The sequence below is a fragment of the Elgaria multicarinata genome, chromosome 2 (genome assembly GCF_023053635.1).
Source record: "Elgaria multicarinata webbii isolate HBS135686 ecotype San Diego chromosome 2, rElgMul1.1.pri, whole genome shotgun sequence".
In the NCBI taxonomy this organism is placed as follows: domain Eukaryota; kingdom Metazoa; phylum Chordata; class Lepidosauria; order Squamata; family Anguidae; genus Elgaria; species Elgaria multicarinata.
The window spans coordinates 99,315,856-99,341,276 of NC_086172.1; the positions used below are offsets into that span (position 1 = coordinate 99,315,856).

Here is a 25,421-nt window from a genome sequence, read left to right on the forward strand (position 1 = left end):
GGTTCAGGCTTCTCCAGATCAGTCCCCCTGCTCCTGCCATTGACTTCAGGAAATCCTGATCTAGGATCAGGTACAGCAGCCTATGATCCTTGCTTGATCCTGGCATCATTAATATTGGGAGTAAGGGGACCTTGCTGCCACAGTCTCTTTGGACACAGCCCCCTGCTGAATTTGAATTTTTGTGAACCGCCCAGAGAGCTTCAGCTATTAGGCAGTATAAAAATGTAATTGGGCGGTATAAAAATGTAATAAATAAATAAATAAATAAACAAACAAATTATATCATTTAGGACGCAAATCTATGCATGTTGAGACAGAAAAAAGACCTCCTACTCCCAGCATTCCCCAGCCAGTTGTAGGACTTTTTTCTGTCTCAACACACATAGGGTTGCGCCTTCTGGAATAAAGTGTCTCACAATCTGTGGATCAGGGGGTCCTACTTCGTGGGGTCAAGCCCATAAGGGTTCAGTCCAACCTAACTTGACCATTGTGAAATCCCATTGATTTCAATGGAAGAGTAAAGCACATGTGTAACAACATAAAAACAGCCATGCTGGATCAGACCAAGGATCCATCTAGTCCAGCATTCTGTTCAAATAGTGGCAAACCAGCTGTTGACCAGGGACCCACAAGCAGGACACAGTGCAATAGCACCCTCCCACCCATGTTCCCCAGTAAGTGGGGTTTATAGGCTTACTGCCTCTAATACTGGAGGTAGCACATAGCCATCAGGACTAGTAGCCAGTGATAACCTTCTCCTTCAGAAATTTATCCAACCCCCTTTTAAAGCTATCCACATTGGTGGCCATCACTACATCATGTGGTAATGAATTCCATAGTGTTGCTCTTGCCCACTGAAATCAACAGGCTTTAAAAACACGTCACTTTTGCTGGGTTGTATCCTTGCTTCAGGTTTCAACAATTTCAACAGGTAGTGATAGAACCTGAGCACTACACCACAGTGTGTTAGAGGTATTTTGCAGGGCTGCCCTCTAGCCCTTCTTCCTCCAGGTTGTTAGGGTGAACTGCAGCCTTGAAGAGGACTTAAGTACCCCATCAGATAGTTGGATTTTTACAGTCCAATCTTCATTTTGAAGTAGTAACATGATTTTGTTGCTGCCATTGTGTTCCAGTTTGGCCTCAACAAAGAATTTCAATAATAGTTAAGGCTCTGTTCTGGTATGTGGGGGGAAATAAATGAAGTTACGGTCCAGTTTTCAGTTCTGATTCAGTTGACTCCCTATTGTTTTTCAGTAGAGAATTGTATTCGGAATTAAACTGAGTCATGATAATATTGAGCAGAGAACTTTGCCTGAGGCAATCTGAATGTATTTTAGCTCCTGTGCTACATTTTTCTGCATGGTATGCTTTTATTTTTCACATTTCCTGTGCCGTTTTAATTTTAGCATATGTGCTTTCTAGCTGTGCTTGCTCAGTGTGATTGGTTGTGTCCAGTGTATTAATGATTGCCTGTAATTGTCATGTTAAAGGATCAGACTGCAAAGGACAAAGCACTCCAGCACATGGCAGCCATGTCATCAGCTCAAATAGTATCTGCAACAGCGATTCACAATAAGTTGGGCCTGCCAGGAATTCCCCGTCCTACATTTCCTGGAGCACCTGGAGTAAGTTAATTGGTGGCAATAAAAAGTACATTTCAGAATAATGATTGGCAGGAAACGAAGTCTAGATCAATTAATTTATGCATAAACTGTGCTTCCCTCTCTGGTTATAATGTTCTTTCATGAAGAAAAAAATGAAGGAAATGTGCTATTAAATAAAGCAACTGAAAAAGTTTGTTTCTCTTTTCTTTTTTTTTACTCTGTCTAGTTTTGGCCAGGGATGATACAAACAGGACAGCCTGGATCTTCACAAGAGTAAGTTTTTTGGGGAAAAGAGCCTACTTCTCTGATTACATGTATGTGTCATTTATGTAGTAGTACACATTTGTAGTGATATGTTTATTTGAATGCTTGTGTATCCAAAATGATGTCTACTTAGCCAAAGGAATTCAATACCAGAGGCTATAACTGAAGCAAGTAATGAGCAGACTGGGTGGTGGTGGTGGAAATAGATTACACACTTATATAACAGGAATGTTTTTTGTAATTAATATTAGTTCCTGAAATATATACATTTTCCAAAGTGTGGATTATGAGAATCAAACCATAGGGTGTTTTGGTACAGGATTCAGGCTTTTCAGAAATTAGTTTCAGCTTCTCATTTCTACTTGTATGAGATCCAGAGCAGATCTCAAGTGTACGCACATTGGCCTCAACATGTTCCCTCCTGGGGCTAATGGGGTGATATTTTCAAAAGGAGCTTGAGGTTGGCAGGATTAAACCCTGCAAGACTAGATACTAATCCCTACCGTAACTGCAGTGCTTTTCAAATAACAAAAAAAACAAATAGACATATTAAATGCTTCTACATGCATTAACATCATATCCAGTTTTAGGGATCTTGTGGATAATTTGAAAGTGGGATCTGCCTTGATTTTAGGTTCAGTTTAATTTTCAGGATCAAATACTGCATTCAAATACTGATGGGGATCTCCCAGTTCAAGCATTCATTGGAATGTATATTGTGTTTTATATCTCCATGTATCTCTGTATATCTCTGAGAGCTATGGCTGAAAAGAAGGCAAGAAACGTTAAAATAAATAAATGTACTAAAAGGAATGGAGTGGATGTCACAATCCTGAGATCTGTTCCAGGCTACACGACATGTTGAGATGACAGCAGGGAGTCGTGTCCAAACATCCCCATGATCAGTTGCTAGAAAGCTATGAGTATTTCTAGCCTGTCTTGATTTGACCTATGAACTAGAATACTGACCTCACCATCCTCATTAGTGCAATATGAGCAGCTGGGGTGGGGTGGGGGGGACAGGGGGAGAGTCAGTCCTGGCTCAGCCTGCATTTGCCATGCAAGAAGGAAAGATTCCCCAATTTAAATCTCCCAAGTTTGAAACCGTATCAGTATATGATACATGGAAAGTCTTGAACAACGGCCGTTTGCATGCATGCATTTTCATACTGGGGAGTGTGGTGTTTCTCTACTTTGGGTACTGTATGGCAATAATTCTTAAAGCACTTCATATATACTATGACTGTTTTCCTTACAAAAATGCTGTAATGCAGATTGATGATGATAATGATGTTCTCCCCATATTACAGAAGAGGGTGCTGAGTCTGCTGGTTTTCCTGAGGCTTCTTAGTGTGCACATGCCTTAACACCAGATACTTCCTGCTCATAGCATGTACTCTTTAAACAATAAGCTTAGCACCGTTCCAAATTTTTCTATATATCTATTTTTGACCATTAGTTGGGGGGAAGGGTGAAAAGAAATGGCACCCAAAATTGTGGGAAGTGGTGAGGTTTTCAGAGAAATGGATCAGGGTGCAGGGCTTCCCTGCTTATCTTACTGCAAGGGGGTGGCTGAGGGGGTTGTGTGTGCTGTTTATTTTACCATTTCTTTCCTGTTCTGTCCTGCAGCCTCTCTGGCTGCTTGTGCTTTCTGAAAAGCCCCCTAGAGGACTGGTTAATTCCTCTAGAAGGTTTTCAGAAAGCTCAAGCAGCCAGAGAGTCTGCAAAGACAAGACAAGATAAAAATGGTGAAATGAAGAGGGTACACACAGACTACCACCGCACCCCCTCAGCCACCTCCTTATAGTAAGATGAGCACTGAAGCCCTGGATCTTGAGAAATGTCTCCAGAATTCTCAAAATCCCTGCAAAGGAGGTAGAAAAACAATTGCTGCTTTTGCAGAGAAACAAAGAGGTTGTGAAAAGGCAGGCAGAATTTTGGCACAACACTAAATATGCTCTACCAGCTCCTACTAGGACTTTTCTTTTCTTTTCTTTTGCTTTTTTTTTGTCTTAGATCATAACTATTCAGACTTTGTATGTATTGTATACCAACCAAAGAACTGCAGTTATTGGGCAGTTTAAAAGTACAGTAAATAAATAAATAGATACATTTAAGAACCCTACTTTAGAAGGAAGTTTGCAAGAAGCATTGTTGTACTGCCCCAGAAAGCATCTACCAAAAGATGCTAGTTTTTTCTTAATAAATATTGCTATTAATAGTGACTGACTTTATTGTCCAATGGTTTATTTCAGCATAAAGCCATTTGTTCAGCAGACCTACCCTATACAGCCAACAGTCGCAACCCCCATTTCAGGTAAAATTTACTGGTTTGATTGTTTGTTTCTGAGTTTCTTGGATCTGAAGTCCTTCAGAAGAGCTCTAGGGATGCATTTATTCTCAGTGGACTTCTCTTAATGGTTTTAAGGAAATTATTGATGGAAATTATTTTAGTGCATATTTATATTTGGTTGGTTTTAATGTTTGCATTGGGTTGGTTTTACTCCTGTTCTTTGGCTTTTATTACTTATTAGGTTATTTAATTGGATTTTAACTGTATTATTGATGTTTTATGAATTTTGTAAGATGACTTGTGAGGGCTCTTTTGTTCAATAGGCAGCCTATAAATAAAATAAATTAAAATATGATACCATATTTGGGCTTCAGGCAGGTTGCAGTCCTTAAAAGTATATAAAAATATACAAAGGAATTTGATACACTCTTTGGTCAATTACAAGGAATGAATGTGCATATGTATGAGTTTGTGTAAAAGATTATTTGCATATTCATTAGAGGTTATAAAATATGTGTGTGGATTATGTAAGAGTACCTGCTGCTTCTGAGCATAGCAGTGGCCTGCTGGGTATACCTGAATTCCTCACTGAAGAAGCTTCAGTGAGAGAATAGCACAAAACTGGCTTTTCTAAAGCTAACATCATACCTATTGGTCTGGTTGACAAGAAATCAATTAAAATAAAAAACTCATGATTGGTTCGATCAATGAATATGCCAAAATGGTGATGGGTGACCAAAAGAAAAAGGAAAAAAGGTGGAACTGCTCAATTTTGGCTTAATCTTCTCTCAAAACAGGATCTGTGTTCCATCTGGCATGCATGACAAAAGGGTAAAGGAATAGGAAGGAGTTCATCTTGAGATTGACCGAGAGATGATCAGGGAATATCTAAGCAGCTTTAATGAGTTCAAGTCCTCAGATCCAGATGAATTGCATCCTAGGGTGTTGAAGGAAATGCTGTAGATATGACTGGATTCAGACAATATGCTGGGGTGTCTGTGTGTGTGTGTCTGTGTGTGTGTGTCATCGTGGGCTATTTAATCCACATTGAGTTGCAGTGTCCACAGGTGCCAAGTTGCACATGCAACCCCCATTTGGGAGTTGTCTGTTCATGCGAAACTGGTGAGTGTGGATTATGTAAGGGTTATACATTCTTGCATAGCCATAAAACAGACCATGGTTTATGTGAGGGCTGCTTAACCATTGCATAACCCCCACTTGCCTGGTTCACAGAACACAACTACCCCTGAAGAAGAGTTGCATATTCAAAATGGTGGTCACAGTTGACTTGCATGTGCCGCAGCCTCACTGTGTCTTGCTCTCATTTTGTGAGAACATCCCCACTATATCTTGACTTCATCAGGGCTTTTGACATAGTGCCTATGATATTCTGATTAGAAAGCCACTTAAGTGTGGGCTGGCTGACACTACTATTAGTGGATGCAGAGCTGGCTGGAGAACTCTCCTCAAAGAATCCATATCAATGGTTTCCTCATTAACTTAGAGGAGAGGCTTCAAGTCAGGGGCTGCAGGCTCCTGTGCCCTGTACTCTTCAACATTTGTATTAAATAATTGGAGGAAGAGATGCGGGGAATGCTGATCAAATTTGAAGCTGGAACAAAATTTGGTGAGATAGCTAATACTTTAGAAGACAGAAACAAAATTCAAAATGATCTTAATAGGTTAGAAAACTGGGCAGAAAATAACAGAATGGGATTTAACAGAGGCAAGTGCAAAGGTCTTCATTTAGGGGGAAAAATCAAACGCACAGATATAAAATGGAGAAGGGCAACAAAGTTGATCAAGGGTTTCAAAACTAAGTCTTATGAGGAAAGATTGAAGGAAGTGAGCATGTTTAGCCTTGAGAAGAGAAGACTGAGGGAGGATATGACGGTACTTTCCAAGTACCAAAAGGGTTGTCACACAGAATAGGGCCACAACCTGCTCTCTATCATCTAGGACTGTAGGATATGAAATAACAGGCTTAAGTTTCAGTAAGGTAGATTTTGATTGAACATCAGGAAAAACTTCCTAATGAACAGAACAGCCAGACAGTGGAACCAACTGCCCCGATTCAAAGTGCTGGTATTGACATTTAAAGCCCTAAACGGTTTGGGACCAGGTAATTTGAAGGAACGCCTCCTCCCATATGTACCTGCCCAGACCTTAAGATCATCTACAGGGGCCCTTCTCCGCAAGCCCCTGCCAAAGGAAGTGAGGCAGGTGGCTACTAGGAGGAGGGCTTTCTCCACTGTGGCATCCTGGTTGTGGAATGAGCTCCCCAGAGAGGTCCGCCTGGCGCCTACACTGTACTCCTTTCGTCGCCAGCTGAAGACCTTTTTATTTTCTCAGTATTTTAACACTTAATTTTAACTTAAATTTAAATTTTACTGTTCTAACTCTGTATTTTAATCTTATATCAATTTTGCTGCGTGGTTTTATCCTGGTTGTGCTTTTTATACTGTATTTTGTATTCGTGTTTTTAACCTGTTGGTTGTTTTATTATGGTTTTAATTTTTGTGAACCGCCCAGAGAGCTTCGGCTATTGGGCGGTATAAAAATGTAATAAATAAATAAAATGAGGTCTTCATCACTGGCAGTATTCAAGCAAAAACTGGACAGCCATCTGTCAGGGATGCTTTAAACTGGATTCCTGTTCTGAGGAGGGGGTTGGAGTCATGGCCTTAATGCCCCCTTCCAACTCTATACGATTATTGATCTCATAAATGGTTTCATAATATTGTTCCCCCCCTTATCTATACAGACATAACTGGCATATCCTTCAAACCATGTTAATCTTGAGATTTATCATTCATCGTGTTTTGTTTTTTGTTGTTATATTTCTCTTTTCTTTTCTTTGGCTCTCATTATTTGGGGCGGCAATGTTTAAAGAGATTACTTGTAATCAATACAGAAGCTGCACAGGCCCACAACAGTATCTTTGATGTGTTTCCATTGGTTTGCAAAGAAGAAAGAAAAATGTGAATAAAATCAGAACTTTAACAAAAAGCAAAAGACAAATTGTACCAATGCACAATGTCCATTTTTGCAAGCTATTGAGAGCAAGCATAAAAACAGTTGAATTTGTAACAGTTATAATAGGGTCAGCTAGCATCATGTTTTGCTCATCTACAAGAATAAATAATACAATCCAGAATTTAATGACTTCATAAGGATGATTATTTGCCCTTCAGGTTTTGAACCTGCATCAGCTCCAGCACCCTCAGTTCCTGCTTGGCAAGGTCGATCTATTGGAACAACTAAACTCAGACTGGTGGAATTTTCAGCTTTTCTTGAACAACAAAGAGACCCTGATTCTGTAAGTGTTGCTCTGAAATATGCCATGTAGAGCCATTGCTGTGCCTCTTTCACCTCACAGTTTTGTAATGAATTCTTTTGACTTTTCCCACTGCATTGTTAGGTTTGTATTGTAGATATGTCCTGTGTCGGTAAGGTTTTGCTTTCTGCTGTAGAACATTTCTGTTCTTAACTGTTGATGTTGAAGCTATTGATTAGCAAAGGATTTCTGCAAACATGAGAAGGTGACGTCTTTTATTGTTGTTTTGTGCATACTTTTATATCCTATTATAATGCTTTGCTGAACTAATTTAGTCCAGTATGACTAAACTGTGGATAGATTTGAGCTGAAAAGAAAGATTAAGAACATACTTTAAACTTTTCCAAGAATACCTGCCTTCAATGTTGCACGTTAGAAATGTTAACCTTTAAAACACATTTGCATGTTGTGCTCAACAGGGATGTAACCCGAACAAATGCTTAATCTGAAATTAGTGTGATCATATTCTATTGTCACTTGCTAGGGCAAAGAGCATAACTTCTTGAATAAGAATGCTGAATAAACTAGTTCAGCATATCTCTGAGTGGCTTTCAGTAACCATGAACTGTATAGAATACAACATGGGAGAATAAAATGAAAGAGAGTAGGTTGTACCATTATGAGAAGTGGACATGTTTTTACCACACCCCTTCAGGGGCACTTTGTGCACTTGTACATTTTGTCCAATGGCAGGGTCATGTCAAATCTCAATTCCTTAAAAGCTCTTCCAACCACTCTGTACTGGCCAGTCTAGGCTTTTCTCTGCCTTGAAACTTCTGGAGCATTCTGCTCACTCCTGCTGTTTTGACTTTCTCTCTTCAAATTTCTGTCTTGAAATCTGCTACCACACTCTGGCTACCACAATCTGGCTACTACACTCTGCACTCCAGTGAACCTGCTCTTGCTATCTTCACAGATAACCTCACTGGTAAATCAAAGATGTCTACTTTGTTCCTGTCATCGTTTGATGTTTCCAATGTCATTCATTACAGTGAATCAACTTCTCCCTTCATGGCTTAGGTATCCATGATTGTTTCTAGCAGGTTCTTGTTGTATCAGTCAGTTATTTTCGGTTTTTCCACTGAAGAAAACTTCTCTGCCTTTTCTCTTCATGACTGGGGCCTTCAGGGTTCCCTTATTGGTCCCCTACTCTTGTCTAAACAGTTTTCTTGGGTAACCTCATCAGTACCACCTCTGTGTTGGAGGTACCCAACTGAAACTCTCTACCTAGACCTCTCCCCCTCTGCTATCCTGTTTAATATATCCAATTGGGTATCACCATTCACGCTCAATATATGGAAGACTGAATTACTAACTTTTCCTCCTAAGTCTGCCTCTTCTTGGTTCTTCGCCAAATCTGTCAACTACATTCATCCTCTTGTCCAAAAATGCAGCCATGACTATATTTCTGATTGTATTTATTTATTTATTTGCTTTTCTCTGACCTTTGCAGCCCCACATTCAGTCAATTGCCAAATTGTGGCTTTTCCCTGTTCAACATCGCAAAAATCTGCCCATTCCTCTCTGACTCCTTGGTTAAAACTAGTTCATGCTCTAGTCATCTTCTGTCTTGACTACTGCAAACTTCTCCTCTTTTGCCTTCTTCTCTCCTTCCTCTATCCAACACTCTGCTGCCCAAACCATTTACTTCTCCCATCTCTTAAACCATGTGATGACCCTTTCTTCACTGGCTTCAATTCCAGTTCTTTATCCAGCAAACTCATAGGTCTTGCCTTCAAAGCCCCACAAGGCTTGCCGCACCTAATATCTTAGCCTTGTTTTTCATTATGATCCTGCACTTGACCTCCATTCCTCCAATCTGCCACCCTCAGTTGCCAGAAGATCTCTTACTCACTCCGCTCTGTGGCTGCAGCTCCCTCCCTGGACATGTATATCGTGCTACCACATTCCCATCCTTCAAATTCTTCCTCAAACCCTCTTTTTCTACATGGCTTTGGCTTTTCCCATTAAACATCATTCCCAGTTGCACCCAAGCTTGAAGAATGTTTAAATACAATCATCCACAAATCACTCTTCCTTACATTCTCTCTCACTTTTCCTATTTTTTCCCCATTTTCTCTGTTACATTTTAAGATCTTTGGGGGATAGCAACCTGTCTGTTTTGTCAATATTATTTCTAAGGCAGCATATGCACTAATGGCAGTAGTAGAAATAATAAGTAGTTGTAGTATAATTTCTGCAGACAAATGCAGAGGGGGAGGAGGCTATCTTCCTTAATTTGGAACTTGTCCGAATTTTCTGCTCTGGATAACCCTAGCTTTTCATGGACGATAATGATGAGTCTCAAACGAGGAAGTTAATAATAGCTGACTATCTTCCTTGGAAGATCCATTGTTCTCCATTACCAACCTTCTCTTTTCAGTCATAAGAGAGTATTAGTGATCATATACTCTATTCATGTGGTCAACAGGGATGACCACTACTTCGCATGATCTGTGTGAGCGCTACAGCACACTCTACAATCCTCTTCAGTGTGCTAGGATTCCATGGCATACATACGTGAGTTACTGTAAAGATTAGAACATACAGAACGGACCCTTTCTCTACCTGGAATCTTGAAAACCAGCACCACTCTGAATAGACAATATTGGGCTGGATGGTCTGACTCACTAGACTCCTTTGTTCATATGAATTCCCTGAAGGCAGGAAGTTGGGAAACCATAGCTTTTGAGGAATAAGTATATGCTGTTATAACGGTTTTTATTGTAATCTGTTTTAAGTATCAAGGAGAAGATTGATATTCCTGTTTTTAAATAAAATAAATAAATAGCACACAGGCTTGCTGAATGTAAAAGTCTGAGAATGATATGGTCTATATTTTTTATTTCATATTCTGGAAGCTGGATTTTGCACCACATACTTGCAGGAAAGACTACGACTTTTGTGAAAGAGTAATGACCTCATTTAATGAAATGGTTTATAGTGGTTATTTTTATGTTCATATGTTTCCCTTAAAAGTGTTTTCAGCATCAGTTGATATCTGTGAAGCGTGTCACAAAAGAGCAGAAATCAAAGTACTTGTTTTATTTCCTGGTGGTGAAACCTGTTGTTAAGCCTGCCATTTTATGTAGATTTTCCCCCCTTGAAAACCAAATACACTCAAGAACACATGGAATATATGGCCTTTCTTTTTGTTAAACAGCTTGCAAAATACAATAGTCTGCAAAGCCATTATATGCTTTTTATAATTCTTTTCTGAAAACCAATGAATGTATGTACCCTTGCAAGAAGACATTAACAAGATAATGTTTTCCTAGAATAATGGAGATCAGAAATGTAGCACAGTAACCTTACATCAGAGGAACCTTCATAACAATATGACTATGAGTGAAAAATAGTACAACAGTACAGATATTAAGAGATACAATATAGTTCCTTTTTCAATGCTGCTTTTCAGAATGGTGAATAAAGTTCAACTTTACAAGCAGGGATGACTTGCCTCTTACAAGGTAACACACAACTATTAAGAGTAACCCATTGAAACAGCCCTTGGAACCAGATGTTTAGATTGATTGCCTACATACTTGAAAGCTATGAGACTCAGGTCTTAGATTTCATACCTGAAAGCACCAGCCTACACTGTTATAAATAAATACATAATCAGGAGACTTGGTCTTCCCTAATCATCACTTCCTAATCAGATTTTCATGTTCTCTTCAACTAATGAACGGGGGCTAAATTATTACAGGCTGCCACTAGAGCAGTTGTGCTGCTATTGCCGCGACTCTTTTTGTAGGAATATATTTAGCAGCTGCTGATACAGCAACATAGTCAATAAAAGCCACCAGAACAACAATAAGAGTTGGGTGGTTTGTGAAGCTGAGCAGGAGCCTTAGATCTGCTCACCAACGGAAAGACAAGGGCAGGGCAACAGAGATAAATTCCCTTTCACAATAAACTTTTCTTTCCTTTTCCAATATAATTAAAGAGGGACTTAGAAGATATTGTCTGCCAGCTGGAAAGGATGGAGGTGTACTCTACAGATACATGTCAAGATATTTATCTTCATTGTGTCTATTCAGAATCAAATCTGATGCTAGACTTGCATAATCCACTGAGCTGAAGGAGCCGCCATGACTCTCCTTTTGATGCACTATACCCCCCACCTGCACTATACCCCCCACCCCCGGAAATTGGTCTGTTGTAATGAGTCCATCCGTTCTGGAAGAACGTTGATACTCTATCTCATATGGATTTGTTTATGTGATAAAAATGTTACCTGAAATATCTTTCTCATGTGGAAGAAATGCAGGCAGTAGGAACTCCCTTCTCAAATAAAATATTTTACAATACTTAGCCCTACTTCTCTTTCTACTTAGCTTGACTTTTAATTGAGGCATGATAAGGTTGTGGGATGAGTAGCAGAATGTCTGTCAGATTTATTGTTTGCTGTAATAGCTTTGTCTCACACCGTTCTTTCTCTCTCCTCTGACTTCCTTAGAAGCCAGGTTTATCCCTAGCATAAACTTTCCAAAGCCTTCTGATTTGTGTGAATGTCTTGTATAATCTTTGGAGGGAACAGCTGATCACATCTGCTTTAGAATGAGAGCTTAACACCACCAGTTCTAGCTGAGGGCCTTTCCAAGCTCTATTTTGCTCTTCGAATGCATTTTATTTCTTCATGCTGGAGTGTAAACTAATATTAGCTAAATATATTTCCTTCTGTCTGCTCCCTCCTCAGCTCTGGCCAGTATGTTTCACGTTGTCATCATATCACCAAACCAGAACAGACAATGAAACAGGGAAGTCCTCATTGGAATTACATCATTGTTTAACTTTTAAAAGAAAGAAAGGCTCAGCTTATGGTTCATGACAAGTCATATTGCAGGTTGACTGTGTTAGAATGGAAAGTCATAAAGTTGGATCACAAATGTTACATACTAGCTTTGGCAAAGTATGTTTAATAATCCAAAGTAGGTTGCAGATTTCAACCTTTTTGCTTTAGTAGTAAGATTTTCAGCAATAGGCTGCCCTTAGTACCACCCACAATTCCAGATCATGCAGGCTAATCTTTTATATAAATAGAGACTATTTATTCATGTTTATTGCTCAACAAATCTTTTACTCCCTTATTTAGATGTCTAAATACAGAAATTGGTGATCATCCTGAAGAACCATTTTGGTGAAGAGAGGGTATCTAACAGGAGCCAATGATGATCATACCACACATCTTAAACTGTAACTCCTATTAAATAAAACCACAACGCTATTCACCAGCTTCAAGCTCTAAACGATCTCCAAGTCTTTAAAATTATAATGGACTAAAGCAGTTTTTTTAAAACTTTATAGTCACAGAGGAGAAATAGCTGCTCAAGCCAACATATCTAAGAACAATGTAATATCTAAGGCAGCTGGGCCTTCTTCCCCAACCTGGTGCTATCCAGGTGTGTTGGATTGCAATTCCCATAATTTCCATCCATGGCCATTGGCCACATTGGCTGGGAATAATGGGAATTGCAGTCCAACACATCTGGATGGCACCAGGTTGGGAAGGCTGATCTAAGGTTTGAATTACATGTTACATGGAAAATCTACAGTTGGAGAATACTTTTATTAGGGCCAAATAAATTCTAAAAGACTATGCAAGCTTTTGAGTTCTCCAGAATTCTTCATCAGGCTAGGTAGTTAAACAAACAGGAGATGGGGGACCAACAGAAAAGTCAAAGAATTAGGCCAGTTGTAGTCATGAAATATGCAGTTTAGACACAGTTTCAAAATAGAGGATACAAAATGAATGAATTAGTAAGTGGTAGGTGTTTCAGATACTGGGTTACACCTAGCATTTTGAGACAAAGAAGAAATAGCTGGCCCCCATTTTGGAACAAGCAGTGTTCTACTGTGTCATTGCACTAATGCAATATTGCACTAACATAAAGGAGATTTAGCGCAACGCCAATAGCATTAATTTGTGCAATGGGATTCCCTGAAAAATCTGTCATGCAAGCCAATGCCATTGCTGTTGTGCTAGAGGTCCCTTATGCTAGCGCAAAGTAATTTGTATTAATGTAATGACACAGTTGGATAATGTCCATTAAGGCTGGCTGTAACTCAGATCTGACTCTTGCTCTGGGCAAAACACTAGTTCCTGGGTAGGCAGAGAGCAGGAGTAATGAGAAACACAACGGTCTTTTCTCATGGATAAGGGCAGCTCTCTTTTTGTTGTTACATGTGAGTAACATGTAAAGCCCTTCTATCTACCTCTGTTGGGGCAAAAAATCTTTGGGAGGGAGGGATTTGGAGTAGAGAAGCAGTAGTGAGGAGAAGACGAGGTGCCTAACACTTCATCTGCTATTGCATTTTAGTTTCAACGGACGCTTTCCCAGCATGGAAAGGTAGTACATTCCAGTGACAAATACTGCTAGTCAGTTTTAACTTTCAGCTGAAGCTCAAACTCATCTGGATTCTCTTTGTCTAAATGGTTGAGGGCTGGATGCCATTTGAGCATTGAATGTTCCAAAGTCTTTCTTTTACTCAGTGCAGTTTGTGATGCACAAGGAATGAACTAGGGTTAATAAATACTTGTATGGCACAGTGCAGCAAGAAGACCTTGGGGAGATAAATGGCTTCTCAGGTTCTCTTTGAAAGATGGAAATACATTCATCCCCTACATAAAAAACCACTATGGCCAAAGGCATAGAGATCATAATTACATTCCTGACACTTGGGAATCCTGTTATCTGTAATCCTGTTATCTGTAAGCAAAACCTGATCCATTGACCATTGGTTTGAGAAAGTCAAAAAGTAGTAAGACAAGCTGATTACATCATTTCTCTTTATGCTGTTGCTTGTAATAGCTGTTGTACTTTAACCATGACAGCCCAATAGGCCAAAAGTACTTTGGATTGCAGTTAGTTTGTGTCCAAGTTAATCCATCTGAGAGGTAGCATGTGATCCTCCCAGAGTCATGTGGGTGGAAGAAGGAAGAGAGAGTTTGATAGAAAGATGAAAGAGGACCTTATCTTGTAGTACAGGAGTGCAGAACTTCAGGCTGAGGGGCCAAATTTGCCTCTCCTGAGGTCCTGATCAGGCCCTCTGGGCCTCCCTAGATTGCCATGGGCCCCTTTCCATCAACCACTGATAGTTTCATGGTTTTCCAGCTTTTGTGCAGTGTTCTCCCAATTCGAAAAGGTTGAAATGTCTCTCCTAAGTCTTAGCTGCTGGCAGTAAGAGCTTTAAGGTAAAATATGCTGGTATTTTGGCCCCATATCTCTTGCGTCCAGCCCTGCCCACCACTGGAATACGTCCCCTGAGAGATTTTCCAAAATGGAATTCAGCTCTGGGTCTGAAAGAGGTTCTGTGCCCCTCTTGTAGGAGGCAGGCCAAATTTTACTCAGCACTCCTGTCTTTACATCACATGGGGGAGAAACAAATTACTTCTAACGTTGCCTGCCATCTCCACCCATGTCCATCCTCTGCCTCCTTTCATAGAATTGGAAATATATAGATACATGTAGTGAGGAGCTTTCTTACGCTTTGGCTAGCCTAGAAACAATATTGCCAGCTAACGTGTGTCTAAATTTGATTTTCATGGGAGGGCTTGAAAGAGAGAGGTTATTGGTTGGTTTACGTTTGCTGGGGAGCTGCAATGTGGGTGGATGGAGTGGTGATGGATTCCTCTCCCTCTCAATACTCTCTTGCAGGGATGGGGATCCTCCTGCCCATGGACCTAACATGGTCAAAGGGAGGTCCCCATTTGGCCTGCCATCCTCCTGCCTTACCTGATTACTGTTTTCAGCAGATACCAATGGAGGCTTTTAAAAAGCCTGATTGTAGTGTGCTCATGCATGTGTGTGTATGGGCATTCATATCGCAGATATGCCAGCAATGGCTTGGTTCCTCCCATTTCATAATGTGGCTCTTCCTATAGTGGGCAAGTGAGCTCTGACATACTTGCCTGGAAACAATCTGACCCGTGGACCAAAAAAAAGTCTCCCCACCTCTCCTCCATTGGCTCTTCAAATGGACCCCAGGCACAGCCATTGCCAAATAGGGTTGTGCTGCTCATGGTGGGATGGTTTGGACAGAAAGGACCATGCAGCCTGATTGCTCCCATTTCACTTTTCCTGGCAGTGGGAGCAGCTGAACAAACCAGCAAAGATCTGTCCGTGGTTTGTTTGGTGTCATGTTCAAACCGGGATCCCTGGCTTGTTGCTTTCCTAACGAGCTGGAATCATAAGCCTGAAGAATTCTAGTTTATTTTTATGTCCAAAGCATCCCAGTATGTTTTCACATGCCCTTCTGGTATAGTCTTCCAATAATCGTAGAAGCATATTTTGTATGTTTATGAATTGATGGGAAAATATTTCTGATGTTCAGTGTGTGTGCTTGCGGGTATTTTCTAGCAACTACAGAATGTAAGAAATGGCATGGTTTAGTAGCTAAAGAGCCTTTGCATGTATCTTCTGCAGAACAGCATGAATCTATTTTCAGTAGATTATCTGTGAACACTGGTTGCACCACAGATACTAATAATGTAAAACCAGCTGAGTGAATCATTTGCATCATAATTGACCACAGATATTTTGGAAGATGCAACTTCAACGACGGCAGGTAAAAAGATGGCACAGTGTGTTGTCCTTTGTTAAAACTGATATGCAGTAGCTCAACATGCAGCCAATTGCACTGAAAGTGTCCATATGAGGATGAGGCTTATTTCAGGTAGGTATAAACCCTATGAGAACATTAGGCATTGCACTTTCACAAAACAGTAGAATAAGTTAATTAAATGATCTATTATTGGAAAATATAACTTTGATAAATATTTCACAGTGCTATGTCTTCCTGCCTCATACATTCTCTTCCTCTCAGTTAGCGGTAGCCAGTCAGGTAGTATGTCAGGTAGGAGTTGTTTGCTGTTGAGCTGTCGTGGAGGGAAAAAATGCCCCTGTTATCCTAGCACAGTATGGGCCATTCATACCATATGCTCATGTGGGGCTGGTAAGGAACTAAGTCCTTGCATAGTAATATCCTAGTCACCTGCTATTTCCAATACCTGTCACACCATTTCAACTGACGCCATTGTTCTCATGAGATACAGGAACCAACCAGAAGGACACTAGAGGAGTATGAGAATTTTGTTTCAGTTCTTTTTTTATCAGGATTTACCCAGTTTGCACCTTCTCGATCGAACACATAATTACACATCCTGAAAGGGCATATCTGGAGACATGCAGTTAGGGTTTCTTTTCTTTTCATTCTTTCTTGTTTTTCCTTTTTGTCTTTAAAGATGGCTTCTGCTCCACAAGAAGACCCCAACAACCCACATTCACAGATTTGCCCTGTCCTTTATTGTTCTTGGCTATCATTTGTATATTCATAACTATAAAGTTGCTGCAGCAGAACTTTTGACAGGTGTGAGTGGATGATGTAAGACATGACCTATGAAGATTTTCACAAAAGACAACCCCTTCTTCCCAGTTCATTTTACTAACCCAATTAATACCCATAGAATAATGAACTCAGGTGCAATAAATGACAACAGTGCCCATAAAACACAATGATGGTGGACTCAGTGGCTTCTCATTAGAGCATCAGGTATTGCTTGAATGAGCCTGTATGAAAACTGAGAAGCCATAACAGGCCAAAGTAGACAAGGTGGCAGGAAATCCATGAACTTCTCTCCCTTCTCTCTTCTTTTCTGTAATGGTAATGCAATCTTGGACAATTTGGCTTAGAGCCATGGTGTTGAGAATATTTAATTCTTCTTCGTGGTCTCTGTGCATCACACATATGGGCTCTGCGCCTGCGCAGGGCCAGGTTCGGAAACTTCTCAAGCTGAAAATCTTTTAGGCAGGAACCCCTCCCCCACCGTCCACTGAGCATTCTCAGGGGTTCCCGCCTAATCCCCTCAGTTCTCTTCAACCGCCTGTGGGTCAACAGCGTTTGGAGACTTCGCTTGGTATAATGCGTTTTTGTTATACCATAGCTGAAAAATCTATCAATTTTTCCTTCTTTCTCTTGTTTCTCCAGTTTTCTATCTTTCCTATTTAAAAAAAAAAAGAATATTTGTTTGTTGGTCGGTGTCTTGGTGCCTATGGCACATCAAGGCCTCTTCAAGAAGTGTTCCAGTTGTGGACAGAAAATAGCACAAACCGATGGACATTCTTTGTGCTTGCTCTGCTTGGGGGAGACTCATGTTGTAGAGTCGTGTGCCTTTTGCTTGAAGTTTTCAAGGCAGGCACGAAAAAACCGCGCAGAGCGCCTTCGGGCTACTCTCTGGGAAAAGGCTTTAGAGGCAGTAGACAAACCAAGAGCGGCTCGCGTTTCTACATCTCCACACAAGATGGAGTCTATGCCCCAAAATCCTCCGACAAGGAGTGAAGCCTTAGCGGTTCCCCCCTCCTCTCAGTCCGCAAAAAAGCTGGCAAAGAAGATCTCTAAGAGCGAGAGAGAGCACTCTGAGGCCGAAAACCCTCAGAGAAAAAAGAGCAAATCCATGACAAAAAATGGAAAGAAAAACTCATCGAAACCGATTCTGTCGGTACCAAGGAGCCTGGTACCGAGTACTTCGGTACCGAGCCGCGACACAGGGCATAGAAGCCCGATATCGAGTCTCTCACTACAGAGACCTCCCTCGCATGTGATAAGCCCGATACCGAGGCTATCGCTACCGACACCTTTTTCGATACCGAGACGGGCGACCCCATCTTCGCCATCAGTACCGAACCCACCGCCGCGTGAGGAGCCAGTTGCTAACTCGCCGGTCCCGTCGCCGCTGCATATTGTCACGGTCCCGACTGATGAGCCCAGTGTAAGGGCATCGATTTCGGAAGGTGAAATCAGGGGCTCCTCGCTGGATAATACCATTGCAGATCGGAGACGTTTTTCCCCTCCGTACTGAGAAGACATCGATACCGACGGACGTCGGTACCAACAGCAACCACAGGTCGATACCGAAGGCTGTCGATACCGAGAAACACCTCCTTATGAATATGGCCATGATCGTTCACCGGCTTCAATTCATTCCAGTCTGCAGTATGCTGCTTACAGCGAAAGACCCAGGTCCCCACAGAGGGGTACGGGCTACTATGCCGATTGGCAACCCCCACATTTTCCTCCATATTACTATGAGGACTGGAGGCACAGAGGGCACCAAGAATATTACTACCATCAAGAATGCCCATATGACCCATACTCACGTTTTTGTCAGCCACTCTCCGAGACGGTCTCCCGTCCACCGCCCCTGGAGGTTGCTGCAGCCATGCCACCTCCGCCTCAACCAGCGGTACCGAGGTGCTTGCCGCAACCAACGTGAGCTACGGTACCGACCACCACGGTACAGACTCAAGCGTTACAACCACGTCCGAACTCAGGGATGATGCCACGCATTTTGGACGTCTTATCGGAGGAGGACTACCAGTCTGACTCCTCCCAAGAGGCTTCACCGGTACCATCCATTCCCTCCCCTGATGACCTTGTAGGGACTTCGGATGTGTGCCCTTGTAGGGACTTCGGACTTTTGCACTTTGCCGATCAAGTGCAAAGGATGGCGAGATCATTGGGGATTGAAATGTCTCAACCCATTGAAAAATTAAACGATCCAGTGTACGACAATGCATACTGTTAATCAGCTACTCCAGCAGCCATCCCATACCTGCCAGTGCTGTTACGCACTGCACAGCAGTCGTGGAAGCTGCCCTCCTCTATGCCACCAACGTCCAGGAGGTTAGACAATACATACAAAATACAAGAAAAGACTGCTCCTTTTCTTTTCACCCATCCCCAGCCCAACTCCATAATTGTAGAGGCATCTCAGGGACTCATAAGAGACACAATGAGCCTGTAGATAAAGAAGGCTGTCGGCTGGACGGCATAGGCCGAAGAATCTATTCTTCAACTGCATTGTCATTACGTGTGCATAATTACCAAGCCACCATGGCAAAATACCAACTCCTCTTGTGGGAGAAGATGGCATCCCTGTCTGGTTATCTGCCAGATGACCAAAGGGAACTGGCAAACGTTTTTTACACTGAGGCCATGACACTGTCAAGGCAACAGCTTAACACAGCTCGCCACGCGACAGACTGCGCCTCAAAAGCCATGGTAGGGTCCATAGCCCTACGAAGACATGCATGGTTGAGGTCAGCAGGTTTGTCTCAAGAGGCACGCTCCCGCTTTGAGGACCTGCCTTTTGATGGAGACGGCCTATTCCATTCTTCCACCGATGAATCGATGGAGAACATCCAAAAGGCCAAGAATACGGCCAAAAAGATGGGAATTGGGCAGCAACAACCGATCCAAAGAGCATACCGCCCGAAACGCTGGCCTAGGGCTCAACAACAGTTTCAGCCCAGACAGCAACAACAGTTTCAAGATTGACCCCCTCTGTACCAACCCCAAGGTCAGTACAAGAGGCAACAATTTTCAGGACGCTTCAAACAAATCAGAAGCAAACCAGACCAAGGTCAAAGACGGCGTCTTTGACTGCCCCATAATTATAATTTCTGCACCTAAATTTGGTGACATCCTTGCCCCCTTTTATAATAGTTGGACCACCATTACCACCGACAGGTGGGTCCTCAACATCATTTCTCGGGGCTACAAAATTGAGTTTACCACCCTCCCTCCCCTAGGAACCGCAAGGTTCTCTCCACCTACAGACGCTCTATTGCAAGAGACCAAGTCTCTTTTGGAGAAGGGCGCCATAGAGCGATTACCAACTCATGCCCTAATGTGCAGGTTTTACTCCCTCTACTTTACGGTTCCTAAACGGGATGGGGGGCTAAGACCTATTTTGGACCTTAGAGACCTGAACAAGTTCATCAATCCTAAAAAATTCCGGATGAACTCCTTAGCAAGCATCTTACCTTTCCTCTTCCAAGGGGACTGGTTTACTTCCATTGACCTCAAAGATGCTTACTTTCATGTCTCAATTTACCCTGACCATCGCCAATTCCTCTGGTTCATAGTAGGGGAAGACATTTTCCAATTTAAAGTGCTTCCGTTTGGTCTTTCTACTGCTCCCCGAGTCTTCACTAAGTGTATGGCACCAGTTTGCTCCTTTCTGAGAACTCGAGGGGTAGAGATTTACCCCTACTTGGACGATTGGTTGATAGTGGCTAGTACGGAGCAGGAAGCCACCCGTAACACCCACCTTACCATCAATCTCCTTAGCGAATTAGGCCTTTGCATCAACAAAGAAAAATCAAATTTTCAACCAACTCAAAAAATTAAATTCCTTGGAGCAGTTCTGGACTCAACTCGCTCCAGGGCTTTCCTTCCGGAGGATAGAGCTGCAACATTAATTCGAGTTGCACTCAAATTTTTTCACTCCAAGACCATATCTGCTTTCCAGGTGCAAAGACTACTAGGTCTCATGGCGGCAACTGTCAGCGTTGTCCCTTGGGCACGCTTACACATGAGACCTCTACAATTGTGGCTTCTGCGGGAGTACGACAATACAATGGACGCTCATCGAGTGAAATTGTCGCCCCCTACCAAAGTAAAGGACACTCTTCTTTGGTGGACAGATCTGTCCAACATTATGCAGGGCCTGGACTTCAGACCTCCACTGCCATCTCAACATCTGATGACAGACGCGTCCCTTCTGGGCTGGGGAGCCCACTGTGAAAATCTTACAATTCAGGAGCGTTGGAGCCTTTCCGACAGGAAAAGGCATATAAACGTCCTAGAACTGATGGCCATCCAAAAGGCACTGTATGCCTTTCAGCAGACCTTGTCAGGACATGTCATCCAAATCCATACAGACAACATGGCTGCTGTTTGGCATATAAACAAACAGGGTGGAACACAGTCTATGGACCTGATTACCCTAACGTTGGACATTTGGCACTGGGCTATCGCCCACGACATGACCTTATCGGCCATTCATATCGCAGGCCAGGACAATATCCTGGCAGACAACCTCAGCCGCACCTTCGTGGACACGCACGAGTGGCAGATGAAAGACTCTGTTCTCGAACTGATCTTTCAGGCATGGGGACAGCCTGCAATAGATTTATTCGCGTCACCGGAGAACGCCATCTGCAACCAATTCTGCACATGGGCGGGTCACGGGACAGGATCCCTAGGAGACACCTTCGAGAGGACGTGGACAGGACAGCTGCTGTACCTGTTCCCCCCATACCACTCCTATCCAAGGTGATCCTGAAGTTGCGCACAGACAACGCCAACGCCATATTAGTAGCACCTTGGTGGCCAAGGCAGCCGTGGTTCACTCCGCTACTCAAACTGTCCTCAGCGGAGTTTATCAAACTGCCCCAATGTCACAACTTAATCTCCAAGGAGAAAGGACTCATTCTCCACCCAGATGTCCGGTCCCTGAGCCTGACAGCGTGGAGAATCAGGCAACGATAGATAATCTATCCCTGCCTGCTGATGTATGGGACATTATTCTGGCAGCCAGACAACCGGCCACCAGAAAATCATATGCTAAAAAGTGGGAAGTTTTTTCTGCTTTTGCCTTCAGCAGAAATGAAAACCCATTTACAGCACCTTTACCCATTGTGCTTTCTTTTCTTTTTTCTTTATTTAAAAAAGGACTCAAGTTCTCGTCACTTAGAGTTTATTTGGCAGCTATTTCTGCCTCTCACCATTGGGTTCAGGGATGTTCAGTCTTCACCCACCCTTTAACCAAACGTTTCATGAAAGGTATGAAGAATACCATCCCACCAGTTCGTTCCTTTGTTCCTCAATGGAGCCTTTCCGTGGTGCTCAAGGCACTGTCTGCCAAGCCCTTTAAGCCATTAGCAAAATCGGACTTGCGATTGCTAACTTTCAAGGTGGCATTCCTCGTTGAAATCACATCTGCTAGACGTGCATCAGAGTTAGCGGCACTCCGTATGGACGCACCCTATACGGTGTTTCATGCTGGCAAAGTGGTCCTTAGACTAGACCCAGCCTTTCTTCCAAAGGTTGTGTCTTCTTTTCACCTTGGACAGGATATTACTCTGCCAAGTTTTTTTCCGTCGCCGACATCCCCCCTTGAGGCGACATTACACACCCTGGACGTAAGACGTGCTCTCGCTTTCTACCAGTCCAGAACAGCAACTCTCCGGAGATCCCAAAGACTTTTTGTTTGTTATGGGGGCAAACAAAAGGGACTCCAAGCATCTCCGCAGAGAATATCTGCTTGGGTTGTTCAGACTATCAAATTAGCCTATGAACTCGCTGGCCTCCCGTTGGAGGGGAAAGTGCGCTCTCACTCCACCAGAGGAGTGGCCACTTCTACGGCTTTTGAAAAAGGGATCGCTCTACCAGACCTCTGCAAAGCAGCCACCTGGTCGACACCTCTGACTTTTGCCAGTCACTACCGCCTGGACATCAGGGCGCGCAGAGACTGTGCCTTTGGGCGTGCCGTCTTATTGGCAATCCTATGACTACTCATATACCAACTGACACCACCCACCTCCGGTAAGTCAGCTTGTTAATCACCCATATGTGTGATGCACAGAGACCACGAAGAAGAAAGACAGGTTGCTTACCTGTAACTGGAGTTCTTCGAGTGGTCATCTGTGCAGTCACACAACCCTCCCACCGTCCCCACTATGGTGTCATTATTTTTGATCACCTGGTGGTTCTCCTCAGTGAGACTGTTTAGGCGGTTTCAGGAACTGAGGGGATTAGGCGGGAACCCCTAAGCATGCTCAGTGGACGGTGGGGGAGGGGTTCCTGCCTAAAAAGGTTTTCAGCTATAGAAGTTTCCGAAGCTGGCCCTGCGCAGGCGCAGAGCCCATATGTGTGACTGCCCAGATGACCACTCGAAGAACTACAGTTACAGGTAAGCAAAGTATCTTTTTTTAACTCCCCCCCCCTTAAATCATATTCTCAATCTGAAACCTTTCTCAATTCTAGGGGGTGTGTCTTTGGAATCAGATAATCAGCAGAGGAGGAAAGAGGGCTTTTGTTTGTTTGTTTTTAAATTTCCTCAGCGCAGCAGCCCCAATCCAAATTGCCTCCATGGCTGTACTTACTCTTTTTTTAAAAAAACACACACACCAAAAAAATAGGAATTCAGATTATGGATGTTTCACCATCTCATTTAGTTGGGCCTTGACATCCCCTCCCCACCCCCACAATACATTTTCTTACCAGTATCTGGGACTATTGTGAAATAGATTTCAGTTGGTGCTGAAAACTGGGTTCAAAGGAGTTACTTTGTATGTTAGGGCTCAACCCCACTTTTGCACTCAGTGTTTTGCGCAGATTACATGTTCTTTGCCACACCTCCAATGGCAGTCGTTTTGTGGTGGTGCAACTGGGTCCATGGCCCAAAAAGGTTGCCCACCCCTCGTCTATAATCACCTAAATGAATTTATTCACTTTATTGCTTGTTAGCCAACTAGGCCATTCGCAAACAAATAAAATAGTAGCAAAATAACATATTAACATAATAACATAATAGCATGTCCATACACCATCTCACCACAATCAGAAGAATAATACAAGCTAATAATATAAAACTGATAGTAGGCTCAATTGCAGTACCAGTACTGGCCCGCATGTAATCTCAGATTAGTAAAATTTGATCCTATATGGCAAACAAAAGCTTCCGTACCTCCAGCGCCCGCTGTACAAATTTTGCAGTCCTGAACGATATATAATGATCAGAGCCTAACAATAATATCTGAGTTACATTTTTAGGTGACATGTGGTTGAACCCGGGAATCAGGGGCACAAGGTATTGCTTCCTCAGCTCGACATACACTGGACACTCAACTAGAAAGTGTGTCATGTCCTCAGTTTTGGGGCAGCCGGCTGGGCAGTCAGCTTTAGCGCATGGATGGGTCCTGTAACGCGCTTTCACCTCCATTAACTGGAGTGAATTTCACCTGCACCGGGTAAATAACCATCTCAACTCATGTGAGGTAACAGAAGTTAAGTATAAAGGGGCTTTTCCCGGGGCAGTAATTATACTTTTGTATATCGTATTTGAATGGCTCGCTTTGATGACAGCCAATGATGATTGTATTTCACAATCATACAGTCTTCTTGAGATCTCCTCTTTAGCCTCATCAAACCCTCTTGTAAGGAGATAAACTTGTGAGCAGCCCAATTTGGATACAGAATGGCTCATCTTTTCTGCCCATGAATCTTTCCCCATATCCTCGTGCGTGGCCATAACCAGTGGAGAAACCAACTGGAACAGTATCTTTAGCCAGAAGGAGATTGCTGCTTTTAGAGCTAACGTTTGAATTGAGTGACACACTGTTTCCAGCCGGACAATATCTTTGGATGTTGATCTGGGGACCCCAAACGCTCTGGTTAGAAATGTATGTTGCTCAGTCGCTAATAGGCCCATACAAGCGCCCCATACAGGATCTGTGGGAGTAATTTAGCTTTAAACAGTTCTATTCCCCCCAGGCCCAGCTGCAAAACGGAAGATAGCATTTGCAATTACATTGGCTGATAAAGCTGTTACTTTTAAGTGCTCAGACCAAGATCCGAACTCTGGACTGTTATTCCTAAGTATTTGTATTTATTCACCTGGTCGAGCTGGCGGTTGTCAATCTGCCAATGGTATATCTTCCTTTTCCCCAAAAAAACTAAGGGGGGTGTCCTGAGGTCAATAGTTTGAAAAGCACTGGATTAATCGTATATTATGGTACAGTACATTTTGGCTAGTTCCCGACTTAACTTTAAGGACATATTTACATAACTGTATGCTCTGGCTAAGACAGTGGGAAATATCTTTCAAAGGATACCAAGAACTAAGTTAAAGGAAAAGAGATACTTTATAAGGCGGTTGCAACTGGTGGTTTCAAGGTTAGGAGCATCACATACAGCTCAGCTATGTTGAAAGAGCTCGGAGATCTTGTAAAGAGCAGCCAGTCTGTGATGTATCATTTAATGTATCAATATATGATGATGGGTGGTAGCATTTCATGGCCGTCTCTTGAACTTGACTCAAAGTTCAAGAGACGGCTATGAAATGCTACCCACA

General features: G+C 42.5%; 1 protein-coding gene across 1 annotated transcript in view; it reads left to right on the forward strand.

The window, feature by feature from the left end:
• Positions 1–25,421, forward strand: part of TEAD1 (TEA domain transcription factor 1) — a 214,201-nt gene that overhangs the window by 161,031 nt on the left and 27,749 nt on the right. The window contains exons 7-10 of the mRNA XM_063117294.1: positions 1,491–1,625; positions 1,831–1,877; positions 4,124–4,185; positions 7,356–7,480. Coding sequence (XP_062973364.1) covers positions 1,491–1,625; positions 1,831–1,877; positions 4,124–4,185; positions 7,356–7,480 — 369 coding nt within the window. The remainder of the gene's footprint in view (positions 1–1,490; positions 1,626–1,830; positions 1,878–4,123; positions 4,186–7,355; positions 7,481–25,421) is intronic.